The sequence below is a fragment of the Diceros bicornis genome, chromosome 25 (genome assembly GCF_020826845.1).
Source record: "Diceros bicornis minor isolate mBicDic1 chromosome 25, mDicBic1.mat.cur, whole genome shotgun sequence".
In the NCBI taxonomy this organism is placed as follows: Eukaryota; Metazoa; Chordata; class Mammalia; order Perissodactyla; family Rhinocerotidae; genus Diceros; species Diceros bicornis.
This window is the reverse complement of record NC_080764.1, coordinates 6,140,197-6,164,750: the sequence shown is the minus strand read 5'-3', so window position 1 is coordinate 6,164,750 and position 24,554 is coordinate 6,140,197. Positions and strand designations below refer to the sequence as shown.

Sequence of the window (24,554 nt, the reverse complement as noted above, 5' to 3'; positions counted from 1 at the left end):
ATCTATCCCCTAGCGTCGCCAGCCGTCCTCGAAGCTTCTTAAGGGCGGGCACAGTTCATAAGGGTCCCTCAGCCCCAGGCCTGGTTCTGGGAAGAAGCTCAACGAGTGAAATGACTTATGTGTGCGGTCACTTGATGCACATCGGCTGCGCAAAGATGGAGCATGGGAGCGCTGTCGCGCTCCCCACTGGAGCCCGGGGCCCATCACCAGAGCCGGCCGAGCCGAGGGCTCAGACGTGTAGAACAAAAGGACGCAGAGTGAGCCCAGGGATCTGCCCCAGCGGCGGCACTTATGAGCCGAACCATCTCTTCACTTCTCGGAGAGCGAGCGTGACGCGCAGCGTGGGAACCGCCGATGGTGCGCGGGCGGCCCGCGGGCTGGAAGTGGTGACCGCAGAGCCCGGGACGGTGCCGACCTCGGGCGGCGGGCGCTCCAGGGTCGGGGGCGGGCGCGGGGCGGGGGCCGGCGTCGGGGCCGCGCCCTCCCGGCCACTCCCCGGGGCGAGCGGGCGGCGGCGGAGGCAACCAGGGCTACTCCTCTCCCCACTGCGCCCGCGCCCGGCCACCGGGCCCCCACGCGCGGCCCATGTCCTCCGCGCCGCTGCGCTCGCCCACCCTACGGCCCCACAAGATGAAGAAGGACGAGTCGTTCCTGGGCAAGCTGGGCGGCACGCTGGCGAGGAAGAAGAAGGCCAAAGAGGGTGAGTGCGCCGGCCGCCCGCCCGCCTCCAGCCGCGCACGCGCCCCCGGGACCCAGGCGGTGGCTGCCCGGCCCGCGCCCGCTCCCCATGCCGGGCCCCGCGCGCACGCGTCCCCGAGCTCCGCCGGGACCCAGCCGCCGCCTGCGCTTCCCCAGCCGGGCGCGCCGGGACCACGCGCCCCGGGCACCCGCTCGGCTGGCTCCTCGGCCCGCGCCCGCGCCCCGCCGGGCCCGCGCAGCGCGCAGCCGCGCTCTTCGGGACAGGCTGTGACGCTCAGTCCTTCCTCCTCCCGAGACCTTTAAACGCTGGCCGGGAACCAGGGCGAACCCGGCTGCCCTCCTCCCGCGGGGCTCCCGGCGTCATTTAAAGGCGCGTTGCCGGCTCCTGCGGAGGGCAGGACTTCGAGCAAAGGTCGAGCGAGCCCCTGGTATGCGGAGGACAGCCCCGCGCCCACGCTTGCTTGGGTCGCCATTTATTTAGCACCGTTCATGGGCAGCACCGCCCGCAGGCCACCTTCATCCAGCTGTGCGTGGGGACCCTTCATTCAACGAGGATTTATTGACACTTCCTGCAGGATGGGCCCGAGCCGGGGCCCTGTGGGTGTTCTTGGTGCGGTGCCCTGGAGGGGGAAGGAAGGACAGGGGCGCAGAGCGAGCGGGCCAGAGGCCCGGGAGGCCTGCAGCGAGACCACAGAGCTCCCCCATTTTGTACTCCGTGTGCCCACGGAAATAATTATGAAAAACCACTTAGCTCCTTTTAGATTTTTAAGTATTTTAGAGTTGCACGGGGTGTAATTTCTGGCGGCTTGTGTGTGTGTGCTTTAAATACCCTGCTGTTCCCAGGGCCTCTCCCAGGGCTGCATTCTTGAGTTTTCCCTTTGTTCAGGCTGGGAGATCCTTCCCCTGGGGCAGATTCCGGATGGATGAGGGTGAGTTGTGCTTAGAAAGAATGGAAGGGGCGGCTGTGAAAAGGCAGGTGGGAGAGGAGAAGCCCCAGGGCTGGCCTCAGGCAGATCTTTGGGAAAGAAAGGACCAGGAGGAGAGTCGGGATGCAGAGTGATTTCCTTAGATCTCCTGAGCCTTACTTGCCCCCTAGAAAGTCTCTCTGTACCTCCAGGGATGAGCGTACCCCTGGGACACATGCCCCCCAAGGATGCATACTCGCAAGAGACAGGTGACCCCTGTTAGATTATTCAGTTCCTTAAGGGCAGTGCCTTGTCCCCTCGCCTCCCAGAGTATTTCCAAGCAAACTGGCCACTCCCCTCTCAAGCCTTGCGTTTAGGGACCCCAACTGGCTTGTATTAATCTTTATCAAGTCCTGCCTCCTAAATGAGATGATAAATGACAGTCACCTGCTCTTTATCGTTCCCGCTGCCTCTTTAATGTGCGTCCTCATGTTACCACACACAACTGGGGTTCTCTTGTCCAGTGTGCGTAAACAGCCAGTTCATTTCAGCATCAGGCTTTGGGAAAAGAGATCAGCTTTATTCTGCGAGATCTATCTGTAGGGAGACAGGAGACGTGTGCCCTCAGATCTGTCTCCCCAGTTCAGGATTTGGGGCAAAATTTAAGAGGTTAGGGAGAATAGGCTGGCACTTGGAGATGCTGGCAGGACAGGTTTTGATTGGTGGGCTTCAAGCATTTATGGTAAGGTTTTAAACATTTATGACAGAGTTCTAAACTTTTATGATAGGGTTCTAAACGTTTATGATGAGGTCGGGAACAAACTTTAACACCAGATCTTCCTGGATAAGGGAATCCTCGCTTCTGATAAGAGTCCAACTTTCAGTTCTGGCCATATCCCAGTCCTTTGGTTCCATGGGGAGGAGGATCTTTGGTTCCATGGTCATTTCAGGTCAAGATTTCTTCTTCTGCGCATGCTCTGGCTGTGTGACTTTCCACATTTTCTGAAAGGCAATTCTTAATCACTCTGTTGATAAGGGATGGGGTCGGTTGAACTGGTCCTGGAGGGCCCACGGTTACACTCACTTGCAGCCATCGTCGTCCTCACCAAAAGTCATTCCAGCTCTTCTTTATGCCTTACAGCCATCGTAGACATAAATGAGGTTCCCTCTCCCGGTTCGTCAGCCTAGGAAGAAAAGATAGACGAGGCTCTTGCTTTCGTGGAACAAGGAGTCAGTCGTAATCAATAAAGAGACCGACGGAACTGTAATAGTGTGCGCCATGAAGAAAATGTACTAGCGCAGTCAGAGTGCCTGGGGAGGGCCCCGAAGGAGGTGATGTTTGGGTTGAGACCAGAAGGAACCTACAAAAGAAATCTTTCACAGAATAGCAAGTAAGCAGAATGTTCCGGACGATTACAGCTTTTTCCAGGTGACCTTTATGCCCTTGTAATAGGAAGGACACGTGCCTGAAGCAATGGACTGATCCCAAGTTGCAAAGTGAAGTGCTTCTTGTCGTTGCTCTTATGAACCAGTGTGTGCCTAGAAAATTGAGGGTCAATCTGGCTTAATGTAAATGCACCAAGAATCCTGAGAGTCAAAAGCATCCTGCGATGAATAAAATAGGCATGAAAACAGCAGATGGAGCGAGAGGTTTCTGGTGGTGCTGCTGTTGTTTTTGTGTGTGAATTAGCTGGGTGCCCTGCCTCAGTTCTCAGATTTGGGGTGCCTGGCACCCTGAGGGGTCCCCCATATAAGCCAGAAGGCCGAAAACACTAATTGGGCTCAGATGCAGGAATTAGGGGAGGGCTGGACTTGGAAGGGCTCAGTGGCTTCCGTCTGGTCTTCTGGGAAGTGGGGAAGGAGTCAGAAGCAGGAGGCCGAGGTGGGAAGACTGGATAATGAAGTCCTGAGTGGCGGGGAGTTGCCAGTATTCCTGCAGGCCTGTTGCCTTGGCGACTTGCCCTCTGTGCCATTCGTGCGGTTCCTGAGCTGGAGCAGGTCCTGGCCCAGACTTGGGGCCCCTGTGGGATGGTGCTTATTTACCTACCACGGAACGATCTGGAAGAGGGTGCTTAGGGGTTTGCCGGGGCACCGCCAGCTGCACAGTGGGTTTCATTTCCTTCTTTGTTAGAAAGTCGCCGGTGAATTCAAGATTGTGGCTGGAGGTGAGGCCCCCTCTAAGGGAGGTGGGGGAGGATGCCGGGAGGGAGTTAGAGGTTCGGGGAGCCTGTAAGCACTTGATGCCCCCAGACCGGCAGAGCTGGTGGTTGGACAAGGCACGGGGGACGTGTTGGGGGCCTGTCTTCCATGGGAGATGGTTGTAGGAAACGTGCTGCACTGGGGTTGGAGGAACCGATCAGGAAGTGCCCGTGGATGAATTCACGGCGTGGTTAAGGCCGATGTTCTAGGGAGGGAACTGAGTCACGTCATGTGGAGGCCCGGTTCTGAAAACGGAACTGTGACTAACCGGGCGTCGGGCAGAGTGGAAAAAACCCCCAAGCTCCCAGTCGCAGGCCCGGGGACTTTCAGGAGCAACTTATTAGAAGCCGGTTTGGTTTTCCTGGAGCTCGGAGAGCAGGCGCAGATGAAAGGCTCTGCAGGCGAGGTCCCCCTGCTGCTGGGAATGAGAGGCCCCATAGGGCCAGCCGGCCAGGAGGGGAGGGGGGACGAGGGGTCCCCAGCAGCCTGCTGTGCAGAGTCCTTAGAGGTGGGTGGCCAGCTCTGGGGCCCGTGAGGCCCTGGATGGAAGAGGCTGGAGAGAGTCCACTGCACCCATTTGCCACGAGAGGCCCCGCCTGCGCTCAGGCCCCTACCACTCTGCCCAGACACCAGTGACCAGTGTCGGACTGTTCAGAGAGCCGGAACCACAGGAGCCAAACCCGGGGGTTCTGTCACTCCTTGTTTTCTGAGGAAAGAAAGCATTAAGGAAGTTCCTATTCCTTGATTGCCTTTTTTTTTTTTTTTGGTAAATATATTTTTTAGAGCCGTTTTAGGTTCACATTCCTAATGACCTATGGTGTAGAGCATCCTTTCATATGCTTGTGTGCCATCTGTATATCTGCTTCTGTGAAGTGTCTGTTCAGATCTTTGGCCCCGTATTTGAATTGAGTCGTTTGATTTCTTATTGTTGAATTTTAAGAGCTCTTTGTATATTATGGATACAAATCCTTTATCAGATAAGTTCTTAGCCAATATTTTCTCCCTGTCTGTGGCTTGTCTTCTGGTTCTCTTGACCCTGATTGTCTTCTAAGTGTTTGATGCAGAAACAGAGATAAATGATCCAGATATCGATTGAGACCTCAGGAACTAGATCTAGAGAAATCACACTAGGTGGCTGTGACCTTGAACTGAAGGTTGACTGTATTAAGTCTTTTTTGTGGACTTTAAATAACTTGCAGGAGAGAAATCTCAAAATCCTAAACCACCAGCCATTAACCCCAGCAACTTCCCTTCAGATCACACCGTCTTTATAGAGTCATCAGCTGTGTAGACGCTGTGTCACCCCCAAACGCCAACCCACTTTAACCCTGCTTTGTAATAAGAATCCCTGGACACGGACGCTGTGTAATTTAGCCCTGCAAGGCAGGAATTTTTGCCTACCTGCGAGTTACCTGCAAGGTAGGAGTTTTCCCCTAATGTTATAGTTGGGGAAACACAACCTTACCCAGTAGACACTTCGCGGTAGTTTAAACCAGTTTAAATCAACTGGGGGTGATTCTGCCCCAGGGGACATTGGCAGTGCCTGCGGACACCTTGGATGGTCACGAATGGGGGTGGGGGTGCTACTGGCATCAAGTGGACGGAGACCAGAAAGGCTGGGAAACATCCTACAGTGCACAGGTCGGCCACACATAACAATCAATTAGGTGGCCCCAAATGTCAGATAATCGTGCTGAGATGCAGAAACCCTGGTGTTTCTTTCCTGAGGTGTCTGAGAACTCCAAGAGAAGGTTGACCAGCCAAGTGGTGGGGGAGCCACTCAGGGCCCTCAGCTGCGGAGTCTGAAAGTGCCCCCCCAGGGTCCCCCTGAGAACCCACCCTGGGCCCGGTACCCAGCGTCTGGGGGTCTCAGTTCAGTTTCTTGAGAGGAGAATCCAGGTGGCCCCGCAGGCCAGGCACCTGTGGCTGGCCCAGCCAGGTGCAGGTAGGTGTGGTACGAACACAGGAGCCACCTGGTGAGCGAGGGTCCTGGCGGGGGCATATTCCCAGATGGGGGGATGGGTGTGGCCTCGGCCGACCCCCCCTGTCTGGATGGAGACGGCTGGTATGTGAGAAGAAATGGAAACCTGTGAAAGCTCAAAGGAAATGCGATCAAATCCTCCAGAACTGCAGCAGTCCTAGACAGGAAGGGGGAGGCAAAGGCGGAGAGTGTCCCCACCCCCAGGACAGCAGAGGGGGGAGGTGCCTCGTGAGCTCAGAGGGCCCAAGGACACAGGGGAGAGAATCTTTACCTGGCGCTCACCTGGCAGTCTGGGAGCTGGTGGTGGGCGGTGACCGGGCCCTGGCCTGTCCTTAGCAGCCTGCCATCTGGTGGGGGCCGGGGCAGGCCCGTGTGGTAACTGAGACCACGGAGGACACACAACCTGGACTTGGGGTCTGGGTTCCGGCTGGAGGAAGTGGTCTCCTGGTTGTCTGTACAGGATGGCTAGAAATTGGGGGGTGGGGGGGTATAGGGTTCCCTGCCAGGGGCCCTGGGGGAGACTCCAGCTGTCCCTTTGTGGGGAGTGCAGGCGGTTCATAGTGGCTGGGCCGTGGTCAGCCCAATCATCCCTGGCAGTGGGTGCAGCCCCTCCCAGGGCTCAGTGTGGGTGACCAACCTCGGTTACTTTATTTATTTATTTTTTTTAAAGATTTTATTTATTTATTTTTTCCCCCCAAAGCCCCAGTAGATAGTTGTGTGTCATAGCTGCACATCCTTCTAGTTGCTGTATGTGGGACGCGGCCTCAGCATGGCCAGAGAAGCAGCGCGTCGGTGCGAGCCCAGGATCCGAACCCGGGTCGCCAGCAGTGGAGCACGCTCACTTAACCACTAAGCCACGGTGCCGGCCCCAACCTCGGTTACTTTAGAAAGTCCAGAGGCTGCAGTGTGGAATGGATGGGAGTGGGGTGAGCGGTGAGGATGGGCGCGAATGTGGGCGCAGGCAGAGGTGGGCTTCCCCCCGGGCCGTGCGGTGGGGCTGGGAAGAACCGGATCCCTGAGACCTAGGGAGCGGGGAGCAGGTGCAGGTGTGATGCAGGGGCAAGGCTGGAGGCTGCTCTAAGAATTAAGGAATTTGGCGTAAAAACAGATTAGATGAGGCCCAGTTCTCCAGGGCCCCGTCCCCAGCCCCCTCTTCCTCACGGGGCTGATGCCCCTGGGTGGGTGGTGGAGTTTGCAGCCTGTTAGGGATGTTTGCAGCCCGTTCGGGATGTTTGCATAGAGACCTGATTGGGACAAATAGCGACTTTAAAGTGATTTCTATGTCCTGTTTTACAGTAGCTCGCAACAGCCCTTCCGACTTACCTTTAAAAATGAAAGTGGAAAGTCTCCTTCTTTGTGGCAAGATATAGGAAAAGGATTTGTAATGAGTTTGGTCTCCTTTGGCAGGGGAGGGGAGAGCTCTTGGAGTTCTTCACGCTTCCAGGCTCCCTCTGCTCGTGTGATCCCACAGACAACATACAGGACCCTCAGAAAGTTAACCGCAGATCATGGTTAAGCTTAGTCGGACTCCTAATCCCTGAGAAGGGAAAGAGAGTGGCTGGTAAGATGTGGAGGGATGTAAGCAGGTGAGGGACCGGGGTTACGGACATGGTGAGTTCTAGAAGGTTCTATGGGAGAAGTCAGGGTAGGTCCTGATGGATCCTTTGGGCTGTGAGTTTCTCTGCAGACCCTGCTAACAAAGAGAAAAACAATTCCACATCCCTTTCTCCAAACCCAGACGCCTCTTCTTGGAGCAGGGCTGCCTCTGTCGGTGGGGGCAGCTCTTGGTCCAGAGGAAAGGGACAGTCGGGTCATCTGTGACTTTGTCCAGCTCCTGCATGGCAGCATACTCCTTGGAGAGGGGGCTGGGAATCACTGTTCTGTTTTTCCTCTCTCTGGCTGAGAGGAAGTGGCTTTCAAGGGGGGCTTGGTGTGGCTTTGTCGAGTTTCCTTTGACTATTATTCTGATTATAATCTTCAGACCCAGCATTTCTCATTGTTTGTTCCACCGTTGTCCAGAGGGGTGCATTTAAGAGAGAAGCACGTACGCACGTCAGCTTGTGCTGCACTGGGCTTTTTTTTGGCAGCCCAATCTCTCGGAAACTTAGCTTCAGTGGAGGACGGAGACGGTGGTCCTGGGCCCAGAGTGATGCCGTCTGTGTTTCTCACTTTTCCATGCTGAGGCAGCCTCTTTTAGGAAGAGCGAACTCTCTCTGGTCCCCCGAGCATCTTGGTGATGCCTCTGTGGTCCCAGAGGAGTCAGGTTGCCTTGGCAACCCCACACTCATTAGAGGAGATCTGCTTTGAATTCCTGTCTCAACTCCCTGAAATTAATATTTATGGCACATCCCGAAGTTGCTTACCATCGCACTCCCTGTCCAGTCGTCAGAATAATTAAGGGATGTTTATAAGATGTAAGTGGGTAAGTGCCTGCTGTGTGCGGTTTTTAAGCGCGCCGTTTGATTGATTTCCTCCTGCCGTGGTTGGCAAAGGGCAGGTACCTTGAGCTAGCTATTTTCTTGTTTTCAAATATGGGGTTCCATCACTTAAATGATGCACCCTAAGAAAGCGTGTTTTCTGTTTGCATTAGCTGTACACTTCACTTTTTAGGTTTCAGAGGAAAAGCTGGTTTCCTTCCTAATGAGTGTGCTATTTATTATGTTCTGTAGAGGCTGAAAACATTAGTAAGCTTTAGAATATATTATAAACATGTGTTGGCCCAGTGGTATTACTCTGCTTGTCACACTAATTGCTATTGGGATAAGAGATCATGAACATAGGACGCAGTCAACTCTGGAAGGTTTTGGTGGCCTTTGCATCGTTGAGATACTTCTTGGTGACATATATTCAAACCAGAGACTTTCTGGTTATAAGAAAAAACGGGCCGAGCAACAGGTTCTGGCATCGTCTGGTCTCTGGGGCTCACGCCACCGAGGAGACACGTGATCAGCTCTGGGAAGCCCGAGAAGACTTTAATTTTCTCCCTGAGTGTCCGGGCCAGGGGGACCTCTTGGAGGCTATGAGTTTCACCCTCTGAGTTTTAAAGCTTTGGGGCCTCCCTTCCTCGTTGGTGAGGTGGGGAAGCATGGCAGGGATACCAGCTCTGTGTCTCCAAGCTGATGAGTCCTCCCTGGTTCTCGGAAACGCAGCGTATTCCTGTGGGAGCTGCACGGCAGGGTGCTGGAGCCAGGTCTCGGCTCACATCCCTGCTCCGTGGGTCTGTTGCTTCCTCTCGCTAAGCCTCTGTTCCTGATGGGGCCCACGTGGATCATGGAGGCACTTGCCCCTAGGTGATGTGAGGATAAATGCCATGAAGAAGGTGAAGTCTTATCAGCATTTGAGCGAGCACCCGCTAAGTGTTAGCTATTGATAACATTGACGAGTGAGGGTTTTGACACATGCACCAGACTCCAGAGCTGGTTAGTGGTCGAGAGTTCCCACCCGAGGGCAAACTCAGCTCAATTAATAATGACTGCCTGCCCCTGTGTTAAGAAGGATTCTGAGGCTGCGTCTGGACTCAGAGGGAAAGAATGCTGAGACTAATTGGTCAAGCCTGCAGTGTCTATGGGAGGGTTCATTGCTGAGTGATTGTCACCCCCAGAATGGAAGCCTCTTCTCACTCTGGTCCTCTGTCATTTCAGCAGCTCTGGCTGCTGCTTTCTCATCGTGTTCCATGCAGCAGGTAGTTGGTTGTTGGTAACAAAGTTACATAAGTCCTTTAACATATTTGCATTTGAGGAATGTTGGTATCCCACTTCTTCCCCGGCCCGCTGTGACCAGGACGCACTATGCACGCTCACTGAAGTGTGCGCTGCAGAGAAGTGGCACGTTCCTTGTGTCTGCAGAGCAGCAAGTGTTTCTGAGCCGGGATGCTGCGTGCCTGGACGGTGAGACCAGCTCAGGGGGGCCTCAGGAGGCATCCTCGCCCACCTCGGTCCCCCGGGGCACTTCCTTGCCAGCCTAAGGAATCAGAGAACGCGAGGCTAACTGTGCGATTTCTTATGTCTGTGTGTCAGTAGTTGAATGTATGCTCCTTTAAGCTCGGACATTTTGAAACAATCTTCTTGGTTTGGGTCTTTGACCTGTTACTTGCTGGTCACCCGGAATCAGTCAGGAGTGTTGGTTTCCCCAAGGAAGGCCATCTGAATGGTGTACACCTGTTGTTTTAAAAAGTTATGCATCTTCGTGCTTCCTTTCATTTGAAAAATTACAATTCCAAAGGATCTCTGTTTTACCCTAAGTTGCTGACAAGTTGAGGAGGGTATGACAGGTCCCTGACTCCCAGGCTCGCTGGCGTAGCCTGCTTGACTCGAACGCTCCGGAAGCAGCTGTCTGCCTGGATGGAACCGCAGCCGCCCTCGGTGTTCACGCTTCTCACATCAACGCGGAGTCCGTAGAACCTTCCAGGTGCCCCTTTCAATCTGTGGACGGAGCGTCCTCTGAGCAGCCTGGGGAGAGGGGAACACCGTGCTTGGGGTGCTCGTAATTATTTTTGGTATAAATAGAATTTGAGGGGCATCTTTCCCAAAGCTTTATTTGAAGGGTCTTCATCCTCTATTTTTTCTTTTTTTGAAAATTAGTATTATCTTCCAAAGTAAGACATGAACAAATCCATACTTGATATATACAAGCTTAATAGATCATCTGAGAAGAGGTAAAGGAGAAAGCGAAAAGAATTAAAAAAACAAACCCAGAATGGAGTCTCTGGTAGTCATGTTAGTGGCTTGTGATGCCCCAGGCACGGGGCTCGCTTCCTGCGTTACCTCCGTTAGTCCTCACAGAGCTGGGAAGTAGGTCCTGTGTGGTTGTTCCCATCTTGCAGATGAGCAAACAGAGGCTCAGAGAAGCGAAGCCCGTTGGTCCCACGGCCGGCCGGTGAGAATTAAACCCTGGCAGTCTGGCTCTTAATTGCCGCCGACCTCGCTGAACTGGGGGAGCGATTCAGATGCGGTTAATCTTCCCAGCTGGCTCCTAGTGAACCCGTGATCATTCCTGGCATGGAGATGCGCTCAGCCCCAGCAGTGGGAAGATGCTCCGGAGGAGACAAATAAGATTCATTTTGTGCTGAATGGACTCGCTGGCGTTTACAGAAAGCAGACAGACCCCCGGCGGCTGCTCCAGGCCCGAGTCCAGATCCTCGCCGGCCATCCGTTGTCGGCCCAGCTCTTGGCCGGTGGCCTCCCGGCTTCCTTGGCTCAGGGCCTCACATATGCTGTTCTCTGTGCTCCAGGGCCTTTCCCCTGCCCACCTGCAGCACCGTGACCTGCGCTCCTGCCAGAGATTGTTGGCTCAGGGCCCGTCTTCCGCCAGCCTGGGCCCCGGCCTGGTGTGTTCTTGTCTTGGGAGATTGCAATGGGAAATGCTCTTTGGCCATTTAAGGTGATCTCTGTGTGTTTGCTGAGAAAGTGAGAGGCAGTCTGTGTGGGGCAGTGGTTAGGGCCTCTGACTAATCTTGGGGCCCAACCCTGGAGTTTGAACTGGTCCTGCCGTGCTCTGGGGCTTTGACCTTGGTGAAGGTACTTCCCTGCCCTCTGCCTCAGTTTCCTCTTCTATAAAGAGTACTTAACTCATAGGGTTATTAGGGAATTAAGTGAGTTATTAAATGAAATGCTGTATTTCATTTTCTCCCGTAGAGTGGGAGACAATATTCTGATGATTCTGGGGCCACTTCCACATCTGATCACCAACTTGTGATTCTGACACCAATTCCAATAAGTGGGTTTTCCCCCACACCAAGCAATTCTCTGACACCAGCTAGGTGTCCTACAATTCAACTCAGTTCTACCCAGAGATAGCATCAGATCCCACGGATTAAGGGCTCAGTCCCACTAGACTGCCCCCACTTCAGATGCCAATCACAAGTCCAGGTTGTCACCTGTGCTTTTGACCCACTGGCTATAAATCAGAGTTTCCCACGACCTCCCCTCGGTTGGATTAATTTGCTAGAGTGGCTCACAGAATTCAGAGAAACATTTTACTTCCTAGATGACCAGTAAAGGGATATAACTTGGAAACAGCCAGATGGAAGAGATGCACAGGGCAGGCTGTGGGGGAAGGAGCGCATCGCTCTCCCAGCGCCTCCACGTGTTCACCAGCTCGGAAGCTCTCTGAACCCCATCCTTTTGGGTTTCTATGGAGGCCTCATTACACAGGCATTGGTCAAATCATGGGCCATTGATGACTAAGTCAATCTCCAGCCCCTCTTCCCTCCCCGGAGGTCCAGGGTGGGACTGAAAATTTCAATTCTCTAATCAAGATGGGCTCCATGGCAACCAGCCCCAACCTTAGGCGACCTAGGGGCTGTTCAAAAGCCGCCTCATTAACATAACAAAAGACATCTTTGTCCCTCTCTTCACTTGGGAAGTTGCAAGGGTTTTAGGAGCTCTGTGCCTGGAGTGGGAGGAAGACCAAATATATATTTCCTATTATAATTACAATGATCACAGTTCCCAAAACACATGTCTATAAAGGACGGGTGTCCAGAATATGTAAAGAACTCCTACAACTCGATCATAAAAAAACAAACAATCCAAGAAAAGAATAGGTAGAAGGTTTGAGCAGACACTCCACCAAAGAGGATGTGTGGCTAGTATGCGTCTGGAACAGACCTCAGCATTGTTCGTCACCCGGAAATGAACCACAGACTCGAACCAGAGGGGATCCACTCCACATCTACCTGGAGTGAGCACGTCGAGGCGTGGCGAGGGGGTGGAGTGGCTGGAACTCTCGTGCACGCAGGAGAAAGCATCCACAGTGGTGTAGTCACTTAGGGAGTCGGTTGGGTAGTTTCTTTACAAGCTAAATATACATCCCCCCGTGACCCAGTAACTCCGATCTGAGATATTGACTCAGGAGAAGTGGAAGCCTGTGTCCACAGGAAGACCTGCTCAAGAATGCTCATAGCAGCTTTCTTCATAATAGCCCAAACCTGAAACAGCTCTAGGAGAATGGAGACGTGGGCGGCCGCATATTCCCACGACAGAACACTATTGGGCCGGAAGAAGGAACGACGTGCCAGTTCACGCACCGACCCGGTGACTCTCCAAACCGCTGTGCTGAGCAAAAGAAGCCAGACCCCAATGAGTACGCGCTGTGATTCCATTTATATGAAGTTCTACAAAGGATGAAACTAATCTATGGTGGGGGCCTCTGGGTGGGGGACGGGGGTTGACTGGGGAGGAGCAGGAGGGACTTTTCTGTTATGATGAAAATGTCCTCTGTCTGACGGGGTTTGAGATACACAGGTGCATGCATTTGTCAAAACTTATTGCATATGCGCTTAAGAATGTGCATTTCATTGTTTGCAAATTTTAGCTCAAAAGAAAAATAAAGAGCTATAAATAAATACTGAAGTCTAGTTAATGATGTGGATACTTAGGGAGAAGTATGCCGGTCTGCAACTTCCTTTGAAATGCATACCAATGAAGATGGTATGGTCGGCCAAATAATGGCCCCCAAAGATGTCCACATCCCAATACCCAGACCCTGTGACCGTATCGCCTTACCTGGTAAAAGGGACTTTGCAGATATGGTTAAGTTAAGAATCTTGAGATGGGGGAGATAATCCTGGTTTATCTGGGTGGACACAAGGATCCTATAAGAGGGAGGCAGGAGGGTCAGTGTGAGAGAAAGAGATGTATCAGTGGAAACAGAGGTTGGGGTGATGTGAGGCCCCAAGCCAAGGATGTGGACTCTCTAGAAGCTGGAAAAGCAAAGAAACAGATTCTCCATATTGCCTCCAGAGAGACCACAGTCCTGCTGACACCTTGATTTTAGTGAAACCCATTTTGGACTTCTGACCTCCAGAACTATAAGATAATAAATTTGTGTTTTTTTAAGCCGCTAAATTTGTGGTAATTTGTTTCGGCAGCAATAGGGGATGAACACAGATGGATTGCTGGATGGATAGAGGGATGGATGGATACCTGGTGAAACAGTTACAGAAAAGTGTTAGTGGTAGACGCCAGGCAGGGGCTGTACAGCTGTTCACTGTCAAATTCTTGATATGTTTCTACATGTTTGAGAATTTTCATAATAAAACATTGGGGAAAATGCCTGGGCCAGGCAAGTAGTAAGACTTCTCCGCAGGCATTAACCGTCATTCTCATTAGCGTCTCATTGTCATCATCAGGACCACTCCTGCCACTTCGCACTTTGTCCATCAAATACAGAAGAGGTGCGGGAAGAGGGGACCAGGGGGTGGCTGGTGGTAAATGGGCAGAAATAATAAAATATAATGAGACCATCGTGACATATTGGACAGTTGCTTCTGTTGAAGAAAACTTGAGGGAGAAGAGCTCAGGTGAAAGGATGGGAACTCAGAGCCGCAGACGCTCGTCTTTCAAGTCAGTTGTAGTTTCTGCCTGTCGCCTGATCAGGGCCGGTCTGCGAGTGTTCGCAGAGGTGGGACGGGGAGACCCGGGGCCCGGGAGCCTTCTCACATCCCGCACTTTGCTGCTTCTGAGAACGTCTGCGCTCGGTGAGGGAAGAGCGTGTTTTGGTTAAGTCTATCTAGAAAACATATTATTAGTATAATGAGATTTTAATGATTTGAAATTTTGTTGGAGCAGCACACAGAATTTCAATCTTATTGTGTGCAGCTGGGCCTCGCTTTTATTTTATTATTTTTTTGCTTGGGCCTCATGGCAAGGACACGTTTTCATAGTTATTTAGTTTTTCTTTCCTAGAGTCCTGCTTTTAGGCTGCTCCTAATTTTCTTGTTTAGAAGATCTCTTGAAAAAAAAGATCCTTTTTGTAAACACTTAGCTAGCTGGATCAGAACCAGAGTGAGTGTCGTCGCTGAAGGCGATTTCTTTGTGTTTAAGGTTTATGCTAACACTCTCTGCTCATTCGTAATGGCCATGAAGTGGAAACAACGCAGTGTCCGTCAACAAGATGGGTGGGAAACACAATATGGTCTGTCCCTACAGTGGAATACTATTTGGCAGTAGAAAAGCATGATGTACCAATACATGCTACAACACGGATCAGCCTTGAAAACATGCTGTTCAGTGAAAGAATCCAGACAGAAAAGGCCACAGATTGCACGATTCCACTTACATGAGATGTCTGGACTCGGCAAATCCACAGAGACAGGAAGTAGATTAGTGGTTGACAGGAGATGGGGAGAAGAGAGATGGGGGGTGACTGCAAATGAGTACAGAGTTTCTTTTTGGGGTGATGAAAATGTTCTTTGTTGTGATGGTTGTGAAATTCTGTGAATATACTAAAAATCATTGAATTGTACACTTTGAAAGGGTGAATTATACAGGACGTGAATTCTTTCTCAATAAAACTGTTAAAAAAATAGCATGCTGCTGAGAGTTGGAGCTGAGAGCTTGTCAGGTTTTCCTCCAATTGTAAGTCAGTATCCTTGTGTATTTCCAAGGTGGGATCTTTAACCTGGGGGTGAGGATGAAAGATCCGGGACAGAGATGGGGTTGTCGAGTGTTCCTCCTCATCTTTTCACTGTCTTTTTAGTGGTGGCAACTGTCCCGTATCAGGGGCTCTTGCTGCCCGGGGGCTGGGCTTGCTCTGTGCACAGATGGTCTTATCCGATCACTACTGTGTTGCTTTTGAGGCAGGTGTGATATTGTCTTCATTGGGCGAGCGAGAATGGGGACCCCGGAAATCGTGTGCACGATTTTGCCTGACTTTGTGCGCCTAGGAGGGAGACTTTGATCAGGTTCTTATGGGGCCAACCCATGTTCAAGAACCTCTGAGCTGAGACAGTGGCTGTAAAACTTTTATTTTGACCTGGACCCACGGTAAGAAGTGCTAGTTCAAACATATGTTTATCCATATCCATAAATGTATATCTTACTTAAAAGCTTCATGAAATAATATCTTCCTATAAGTGAAGCACATTGACCTCTTCTATTCTGCTTCATTTCATTAGAGAAATGTGCTGGTCATAGCCTACTAACCTGATTTTATGACCCACTGGCTCAAGATGACAGTTTTAAAATGCTGCTCTGAGAGATGCAGGGAGGGAAAAGGAGTCAGTGGATGTTAAGGGGCCCAGGTACTTTTGAGGAATATTATTGTTGGCTCTGGTGTCTGATATTCCACCCTGGCTTCTCAGTCTCATTTGTTCATTGTTATTCATTAATCACTCAGTCTTCCAGGCCTGCAGTCATTCGTTGACACATTTGAGCTCCCCTGAGACCAGGTACCAGGCTGGGGACTGGGGACCAGTGGAGTGGGCCTGACCCTCGTGGCGTTGATGGGCTGACCCTCCGTTGACGCTGCCCTCGCTCTTGCCGTCCTCTGTTTATTCCCCGTTAGATGACCTTGGCCGCCTTGCTGACAATCAGTTGACCGTCAGTTGTGGGTTTATTTCTGGGCCTTCTATGCTATCCCATCCGTCTGTCTGTCTATCCTGTGCCAGCACCACACTGTCTTCATTACTGCGGCTTCGTAGGAAATTTCTCCCACTTTGTCCTTCTTTTTCAAGATTCTTTTGGCTATTGAGGGTCCCTTGAGATTCCATATGAATTTTAGGGTGGATTTTTCTATTTTTTTAAAAATCGCCATTTGGATCTTGATAGAGATTGCATTGAATTTCAAGATTGCTTTGGGTGGTATCGTTATCCTAACAACGTTAAGTCTTCCAGTCCATGAGCGCGGCGTGAGTTCTATTTATGTAGGTCTGTCTTCTTTCATTCCTTTAGCGCTGTTTTGCCATTCTCAGGGTGGGAGTCTTTGCCTCTGTGGTTGGACTGATCCCTGGGTGGTCTCTCCCTTTGGATGCTGTTGTAAACGGCCTTGTTTCTATGCCCGGCGTCTGTTGAGCACGCAGCCCGGGCAGCGCCTGGTTCCTGCCTGCAGGGCCCCTCTCTTGCCCATCTGCCTGGTTCTTGACACTTTTCCTTGCTGGGGTCTCACCCTCATGGTTGGATGTCGCTGATGACCAGTGGGGAGGTCGAGCCTCTGGCTGGGCTCGGCCCATGGGCCGGTGGCTGACTGCAGGAGGGAGAGGAGCTCATGGCCTGGAGGTGGACGAGGTCGGCTCTCCAGTGGCCACCTGGCATCTCTGATAGAGGCCGGGGGTCCGTGGTCGATGATCGTTAAGCTGCAGCAGGCCATCTTGATTACACGTTATCTCCTGACGCAGCTCCCCCGGATACTGATGGAGAGAGGCGCAGAGGGTGCTTATCGCCCTGGTAGTGTTAGCCCGTGTGGTGCACTAACCACGAAGGTTCTGCAGGATCCTGGGCAAGACCACGAGTGTTCGCAGCAGCTCATTGGTTCACTGGTTCAGGACGGCGTGGAGGGCGCCGCTGGGGAGCTGGAGGCTGAGGCCAGAGTCTGCTGACCAGAGCCTCAGGCCCTTATCAGTGCGGGAGCAGCAGCACGGAAGGGCTGAGCACAGGGCCGGGGCAGGGAGGCCCGGGGCCGGGTCTGCTGTTGTCTGCCTTCTTGGTTCTGAGTGCTCCCTCTGAGCCAGCACCGCCCTCAGTGCTGTGTGCTCTTAACCCATCCGTCCTCATGGCAGCCCCGGGGGGTGGGCCAGTTGTGATCCCATTTCACAGATGAGGAACCTCAAGGACGGAGAGGAGAAGTGTTCTGCCCGGGGGCCCCTCGGCTGGTATGAGGAGGAGCTAGTATCCATGGCGAGCCAGAGCCCCCAGTCCCTGGGCTGCACTCTTCCTTGTCACCCTGCGTGAGTCACTGTCACCCTCAGCCTCAGTTTCCTCGTCTGTGAAATGGGCATGAGGAGGCCTGCCCTGCTCCCCTGAGACACTCACTGGGAGGATTCACTCCCGACAATACCTCGGAAGCGCAGGAGGATGTTCAGGGGCCCCCAAGTCCTCTCCAGGACACGGTGTAAGGCTCTTTGGGGAGTAGCGGCGAGAGGACCGGGGCAGACTGTGGTTCCCCCTGGCCGCCTTCTCTCAGGAATAATGTGAAAATGGAGTAGGTGATTCATTCATTCATTCATTCATTCACTCGTTTGTTCCTTCAACAAACACTTGTTGGGCAGGCCTTGGGAATAGAGCCTGGAATGTACCCAGTGCAGCCCCTGTCCTCAGGTGGTTCCAGAATAGTCCGGAGGCAGCCCAGCTCCCCCCACACCCCCAGGGATGAGGGAACCTCAGAGCACTTGTGGGGCCAGCCCTGGCCTGGGGTCCGGAAGGGCTCCCCTGCAGAGGCGGTCTTTGGGCTGCGAGCTGGGGATGACTCAGAGTTAGCGGGAAGGGTGGGCTCTAGGCAGAGGGACCAGCCTGCGGGAAGGCTGGGGGGTATGGGGAAGAAGGCCGTGAGTTGTGTCCCCACATCTGTGTGGTGCGGTCCTAATGCCAGGACCTCAGAGCGTGACCTTGTTTGGAGGTCGGGTCTTTACAGACGTCAGCAAGTTAGATAAGGTCGTGGGGGTAGGCCCGGGTTCAATGTGAATGGTGTCCTTATAAAAAGGGGGATCAGGACCCAGCCACACACAGAGGGAGGACCCTGTGAGGACACAGGGAGAAGGCGGCCGACGACAAGCCGAGAACCCAGCCCTGCCAACACCTTGATCTTCGATGTCCAGCCTCCAGGCTTGTGAGGAAGTAAACTTCTGTTGTGCAAGCCCCTGGGCTGCGGTACTTGGTTACCGCTGCCCCAGGACAGAAGGCAGCCGTAGGGTGGAGCGAGGGGTGTGGGCTGGGCAGTGTGTGAGGCAGGCCGTGGCACGCAGAGGCAGGTCTCGGGGCCTCTCTGGCCGTGACCCCCGGTGGCAGGGGCGGCTCTGCTGTCGGGCCAAGGACCAGCGCCAGGGCCGGCCTCGGGCCACGTGGAGGCCTGCTCCTTTGCCGGCCTACTGTTTCAAGGTGTATTTATTTTTAAAGAGGATATCGCAAAGTAGTGGAGCAACCAGCTTTGCTGCAGTGTGACGGGAGGGGAGCAGGGCTGTTCATCTGGGGGGACTTCAGTGCTGAAGGTCGCCGTTTGGGCAGCGTGTGGTCCTGGTCGTGGGTGTCCGTCTCCCCACACGCACTTGGGGCCCTTTCCACCCGGAGATGCGTGCGAGCAGCCATTGCCAGGAACCCAACAAACAAAACCAAATTCTCCCCCAAAACCAAGACAAACGCCAGGGCGTGGGGCCTTGCCTTTGAATGGGGTGAGGCTACTTCCCATGGAGGGAACATCTCAGCTCTGAGCGGGAGAGGCCCAGGTCGGGACTGTTCAGTGACAGAGACCCAGCTTGCCTTATTCAAGCAGAAAAGGGTTAGCTTCGGTGAGCAAGCCTTAGAGGAGGCAGAGGGAGCTGGAGCTGGTGTGACCCTGCCCTGTGCATGTGGCTCACATCCCTACAGCATCGCAGGGGTTGGGGGTGGAGAGCCCCCCTCCTGCCTGTCCCCTCCCCCAAATCAGCTCCGGGAAGAGGGATTGTCCGGGTCAGGTCAGAGTACACCCTCAGGCCCGTCGTGTCCTGGCCTCGCCTGGGGTGGGCAGCAAAAGCTGTGCTTAAAGTCGAGTGACTCCAGCACTGGGGTCTCCCAGCTGCGTGGCCGCGGGAGGTGCTGCAGGGCCAGGCTCTCTGGCTCCAGGGCCCTGCTGCCTTCCAAGAGAAATGAAATGCAGATTGAGTCTCATTTTGCAGACGAGGAAACTGAGGCTGCAGAGGGGGTGGGAAGCCAGGTCTCTTGTTGAGTGGTCTTCTCACCGTAGGTCCCCCTGGCGGACTTCTCTGAGCCCGGGGTATGTTGGTGTCAGAATAGATGACGCCCACCGCGCAGGTGTGGGCAGTCACCAAAGAAGGGATTCTTTCTTCCCCCCTTTTCTCATTTCGGGCTCTTGGCAAGAATCGAAGGTCTGTTTCTCAGGGTTAGCTCTGGTCTGATTAAATTTGGGTGTTCCACACTTTTTCACCAGTATAAAGGTATTTGCCAAGTGAAAATGTGAGCAGGGCACACACGAAGCAGGGGGCATTCTGAGGTCGATTAGATTTCCCCAGCAGTAAAAGGCCCTCTGAGGCCACGTCCCAACCGCTAAGGTGGCCCCATTGATCAGTTTTTATTTTCCTTGGTGTTGGAGGGATCCAATTTTAAGCATGATGTCTGAGCGCGTTGCAAGGAACTTTAGGGACCGCCGTGGCCCTGGAGATTCCAGCTGGAAATCAAACCCACATTGGTGCTTCATTCCTATTCAAGGCGGGAGACCTGTGCCCAGGAGGGGCCCAGCCATCCAGAACCCGGAGTGAGTGGATTTTAGTGTCCAAGCAGTTCGGGCCTCAGACTCAGCCCCGTCTTGTCTCTGGCTGGGAATGGATCGCGATGCTCCCCTGTGAACAAGCCCCACACAGGCTTCAGCTTTGAGTTTCCGTTTCCATATCGTGGGTACGCAAGGCCCCTGGGAATGTGCCTGTGTCTGGATTTGCCCAAATTCCTTCCTCGCTTCTCAGTCATCATCTCCAGCAAGAAGAGTCTGCGAGCTTGTCTCTAAAGGGCTAGATAGTAAATATTTCAGTCTCTGTGGCAACTAGTCAATTCTGCCACTGTAGTGCGCAAACAGCCACAGAAAATACTAAACGATGGGTGCGGCTGTGTTCCAATAAAGCTTTATTTACAAAAACAGGCCAGGGGCCAGATTTGGCCCCCAGGGGTTTGCTGACCCCTGATCTATGGCATAGATTCTGCGCCCTAGATTTGAAGTGTGTTTTTAGTCTTCTTTCCGTCTTCTTAAACTGTTCCCAACAACCAAACCTCCCCAATGATGTTCTGCACCCGTTAAGACTCTGCTGCTGCAGGCTGGTGGGCAGAGACAAGACGTGGGGCACTTGTCCCCTCTTAGCTCGGTGACATTGAGCTGAACAAGGGGGGGATTGATGGCAACATCTCCCTTAGCCATCTCCAGGATTGCTTTAAGAATCAGACGTGATGGCGTGTGAGGGAGGGCCTTGTGACGTTCAGGTGTCACGTGAGTGTGCACGCGGTCGTCAGCAGGTGCATGCATGGAGGAGAAAACTGGGCAGAGAAGTGAAGACGGAAGCCGAGGCCGGGCCGGGCCGTGTGTTTACCTCCACCCGTGCCGTGCACGCGCCCCTGTCAAGTGCGGGCCTCTGGCTCTTGTTGTCTAATCTGTGGAGTAAAGTCCCTGGCGACCGGAGGCTCCTCCTCTTCGCTGCCGGCTCCCGATCTGCATCGGTGCTGAGGGACAGCCGCGGGGGGGAACATCAATCTTCCACGACGCTCGAGCCGCGCAGCCATAGATGTCCTCCTGCCGGTTAGTGGCAAAGGTCTCCTTTGACAGGTGCCGTGTAATCAAAGACATGTGCTTCATGGCTGCAAATTCCCTGCTGCAAAATATATATAATTCTTATGAAGTGAGAGGGGGGCCCGGAAGAGCTGTTACAGCGCTCGGGCTGTTTATAGGCACCGAGGGGATTAATGACAAAGTGGAGAATGTTCTGCTGGCTAAGCTGCAGCCGTATATAGCCTGTGACTCCAGCCCTGGGCCTTTGGCCACCAGGGAAGCCGTGTGGGCCCAGTCTTGACATGTGCCAGGTGAGTGGTTCCGTGTCTCAGCGAGCATGTGAGCAGGTGATGGTACCGAGCAGACCAGGCTGTGCTGGTGTCCAGCTTAGCCACAGCAGGAAGAGGGAGAGAAGCAACTGCCCACATCCCCTCTCGATGGAAGAAGCCCTTTATATAGTTGGCATGGCACTTAATAAATGAAGCTCATGCCAGGAAGCGTTTTGCTTATGTGAATATTGTGCACCAGTCCAGGAAGGGGCCGGGAAAAGAGATGGGATGAGGGTCTCTTTTATGTGTTGAATTGTGTCCGCCACAAAAGATGTGTTCAAATCCTCATCCCTGGAGCCTGTGAATCTGACCTTATTTGGAAATAGGGTCTTTGCAGACGTGATTAAGATGTAAGTTAAGATGAGGTCATCCTGGAGTAGGGTGGGCCCCTAATCCAGTGTGACTGGGGCCCTTTTAAGAGGAGGAGAAGAGAGACGGTAGCACAAGGAGAGAAGGCCGTGTGAAGACGGAGGCAGAGATTGAAGTGATGCAGCCACAGGCCGGAGACTGGCGGGACCATCAGACCCCGGGAAGAGGCAAGGAAGGAGGCTCCCTGGAGCTGACAGAGAGCGCGGCCCTGCCCACACCTTGAGCTCAGACTTCTGGCCTCCGGACCGTGAGAGAACGGGTGTCTGCTGTTTTAGGCCTCCCGGTTTGTGGTCATTCGCTACAGCAGCCAGTGTTCTCCAGTCAGTGAGGGTGAGGCTGACGTTTGAAGGTGGCAGGTGGAGGTCAGGTTGAAGGAATTAGCTGGGAGTGCCACGTGAGAGTCCCGCCACCCGAGAGGCGTGTGGATGCTGTGGACGAGCAGCAGAAGCTGGACTTGGGTAGGTTGTTGGTTGATAGATCCAGGAGAAGTTGAAGGACTGTAGTCCCACTCTCCTCACCTGATGCTGAGAATCCTGCCATCCCCCCAACCCTAAATACCCCACACCTTGAAAATACTTAAAAATCGTGTTATGAATTCTGTTAATCCTTGAAAAGTCGGCAGTCTTTCTCTGTAAAGGTCCAAAGAGTACATATTTTAGACTTTGCAAGCCATCTGGTCTCTATAGAAATGACTCAGCTCTGCCGTCGTGGCGTGAAGCAGCGTGGATGATACATAAATGTATAGGTGTGGCCGTGTGCCGCTAAAACCTCATTTACAAAAATAGGTAGTGGGCCAGATTCAGCCCACTGGCTGCAGTTTGCCAATCCCTGCTGTAAACTAATAATTAAAAAAACCCACATTTGTATGACATGTTCTACTTTCTAGAATGTTCTCAGGGAGATGGCCATTTAAAGTAGTCTGTATTGCTCCCTGTGCCTTTTACAGGGATCCCTGGAATGAGAATTAGAGCATCAACTGGACAGTGTGGATACGCTGTCTGTGATTACCTTCCACGTGAGAGGATTGAGGAGGGCCTGGTACCCAGGAGGTTCTGCGTGTGTGTCTTCTACCACACTCCCTCCTTGGGAACTGAGTCGTGAAAATACGTATTGTGACATAGCAGCAAGATTTACAATCGCCAAAAGCTGGAAGCAACCCAAGTGTCCATCTATGGACAAATAGATAAAGAAAATGTCGTATATCCATACCATGAAATTAAAAAGGAGGGAAATCCTGACACATGCTGTAACACGGATGAACCGTGAGGACGTTAGGCCGAATAAAATAAGCCAGACACAAAAATTCTCTTGTATGAGGTCCCTAAAAGAGTCAAATCCATGGAGACAGAAAGTAGGATGGTGGGTGCCAGGGGCTGGGGGAGGGTGATGGGGAGTTAGTGTTTAATGAGGACAGAGTTTCAGTTTGAGACGATGAACGTGTTCTGGAGATGGATGGTGGTGACGATTGTACAACATTGTGAGTGTACTTTATGCCCCTGAGCTGTATGCTTAAAAATGGTGAAAATGGTGAATTTAATGTTATGTATATTTTACCACAACTTTTTTTTTTTTTTTGTGAGGAAGATCAGCCCTGAGCTAACATCCATGCCAATCCTCCTCTTTTTGCTGAGGAAGACCGGCTCTGAGCTAACATCTGTTGCCAATTCCCCTCCCCTTTTCTTTTCCCCAAATCCCCAGTAGATAGTTGCGTGTCACAGCTGCACATCCTTCTAGTTGCTGTATGTGGGACGCGGCCTCAGCATGGCCGGGGAAGCGGTGCGTCGGTGCGCGCCCGGGATCCGAACCCGGGCCGCCAGTAGCGGAGCGCGTGCACTTTACCACTAAGCCACGGGGCCGGCCCTTACCACAACTTTTAAAAACTGAAAAAATATTGTGAAATATATGACACATACAAAAGAGTGTACATAATTTAAAAAGTACCCACGAGTACTTGTACCCTGAGCCCCTATGTCCCCACCCACCTCGGGGCCCTCTCCCCCCACGAGAAGTGACCCACCCCCACCTTGAATGTGCACATAGCACCTGTCTGCCTTTCCCTCTGGTGTTACCACACGTATGCTCTCCCATATGTTGTTTGGCTTTGCCTGACTTTGAACGCGACGAGCCTGGAGCCACGCTGTGCGCATCCCCTGCTGCTCTCCAGGTTGCCCAGCAGCACAGCTCAGCTCCGCGGTGCAGCCGTGCCTGCCGCCTGCCTTTGCCCCAGTGTGTCGGATCCCGCGTCGGGAGCGCTGTCCCTTTCAGACTCCGGGGAGGGTGATCAGCGAGTGCCTGGGCTGCACGTGGACCTCCTCTGGCTGAGTTTTGATTTAGAGGGAGGAGAGCAGGCGGCAAAGGGAGCTGGCTCTGAGGCCGGATTGCCTGGCTTCCAGTTCTGCCCAGGCATTCCCTACCTCCAGAATCTGGCTGGGCAAGTCACCCACCCTGCTCTCTGTGCCCCACTTTCCAATCTGGTGATGGGGACGGCACCAGGCCGTGAGGGCGACTATATAAAATGCCCACAAATGGCACCTGCGAGGTGCTCAGAAAGGCAGGTGGGTGGGAGCTGGTGGCGGAGTCCTTGCGAGATGGGCTCTGATGTGGACGGTTTCTCTTCTCATTTTCTCAGTTGCTTGTTTCAACTTGGCAAAAATGCTCGGCTTGTAAGCTTGTAGTTCCATTTGTGGGAAGATTAAACACATTTAAGAGTAAATTAAATTAGGGGATTTGTGATCATTAGCTAAGTAAATTATTCCTTGAAAAAGTAATGTACCAAGCAGGATAAAGCACATGGAGCCTTGCTCAATAAATATTTTTTGGAACAAAGGATAATTTTATGAGCCAATCAAGTCATATGTAATGAGATTATTTGGTTCTGAAACTAATGAAGTGACT

General features: G+C 52.8%; 1 protein-coding gene across 1 annotated transcript in view; it reads left to right on the top strand.

The window, feature by feature from the left end:
- Positions 1-531: 531 nt before the first annotated feature.
- PARVB (parvin beta) overlaps positions 532-24,554 on the top strand; it is a 107,396-nt gene continuing 83,373 nt past the window's right edge. The window contains exon 1 of the mRNA XM_058568173.1: positions 532-700. Within this exon, the coding sequence (XP_058424156.1) occupies positions 586-700 (115 nt within the window). The 5' untranslated portion in view covers positions 532-585. The remainder of the gene's footprint in view (positions 701-24,554) is intronic.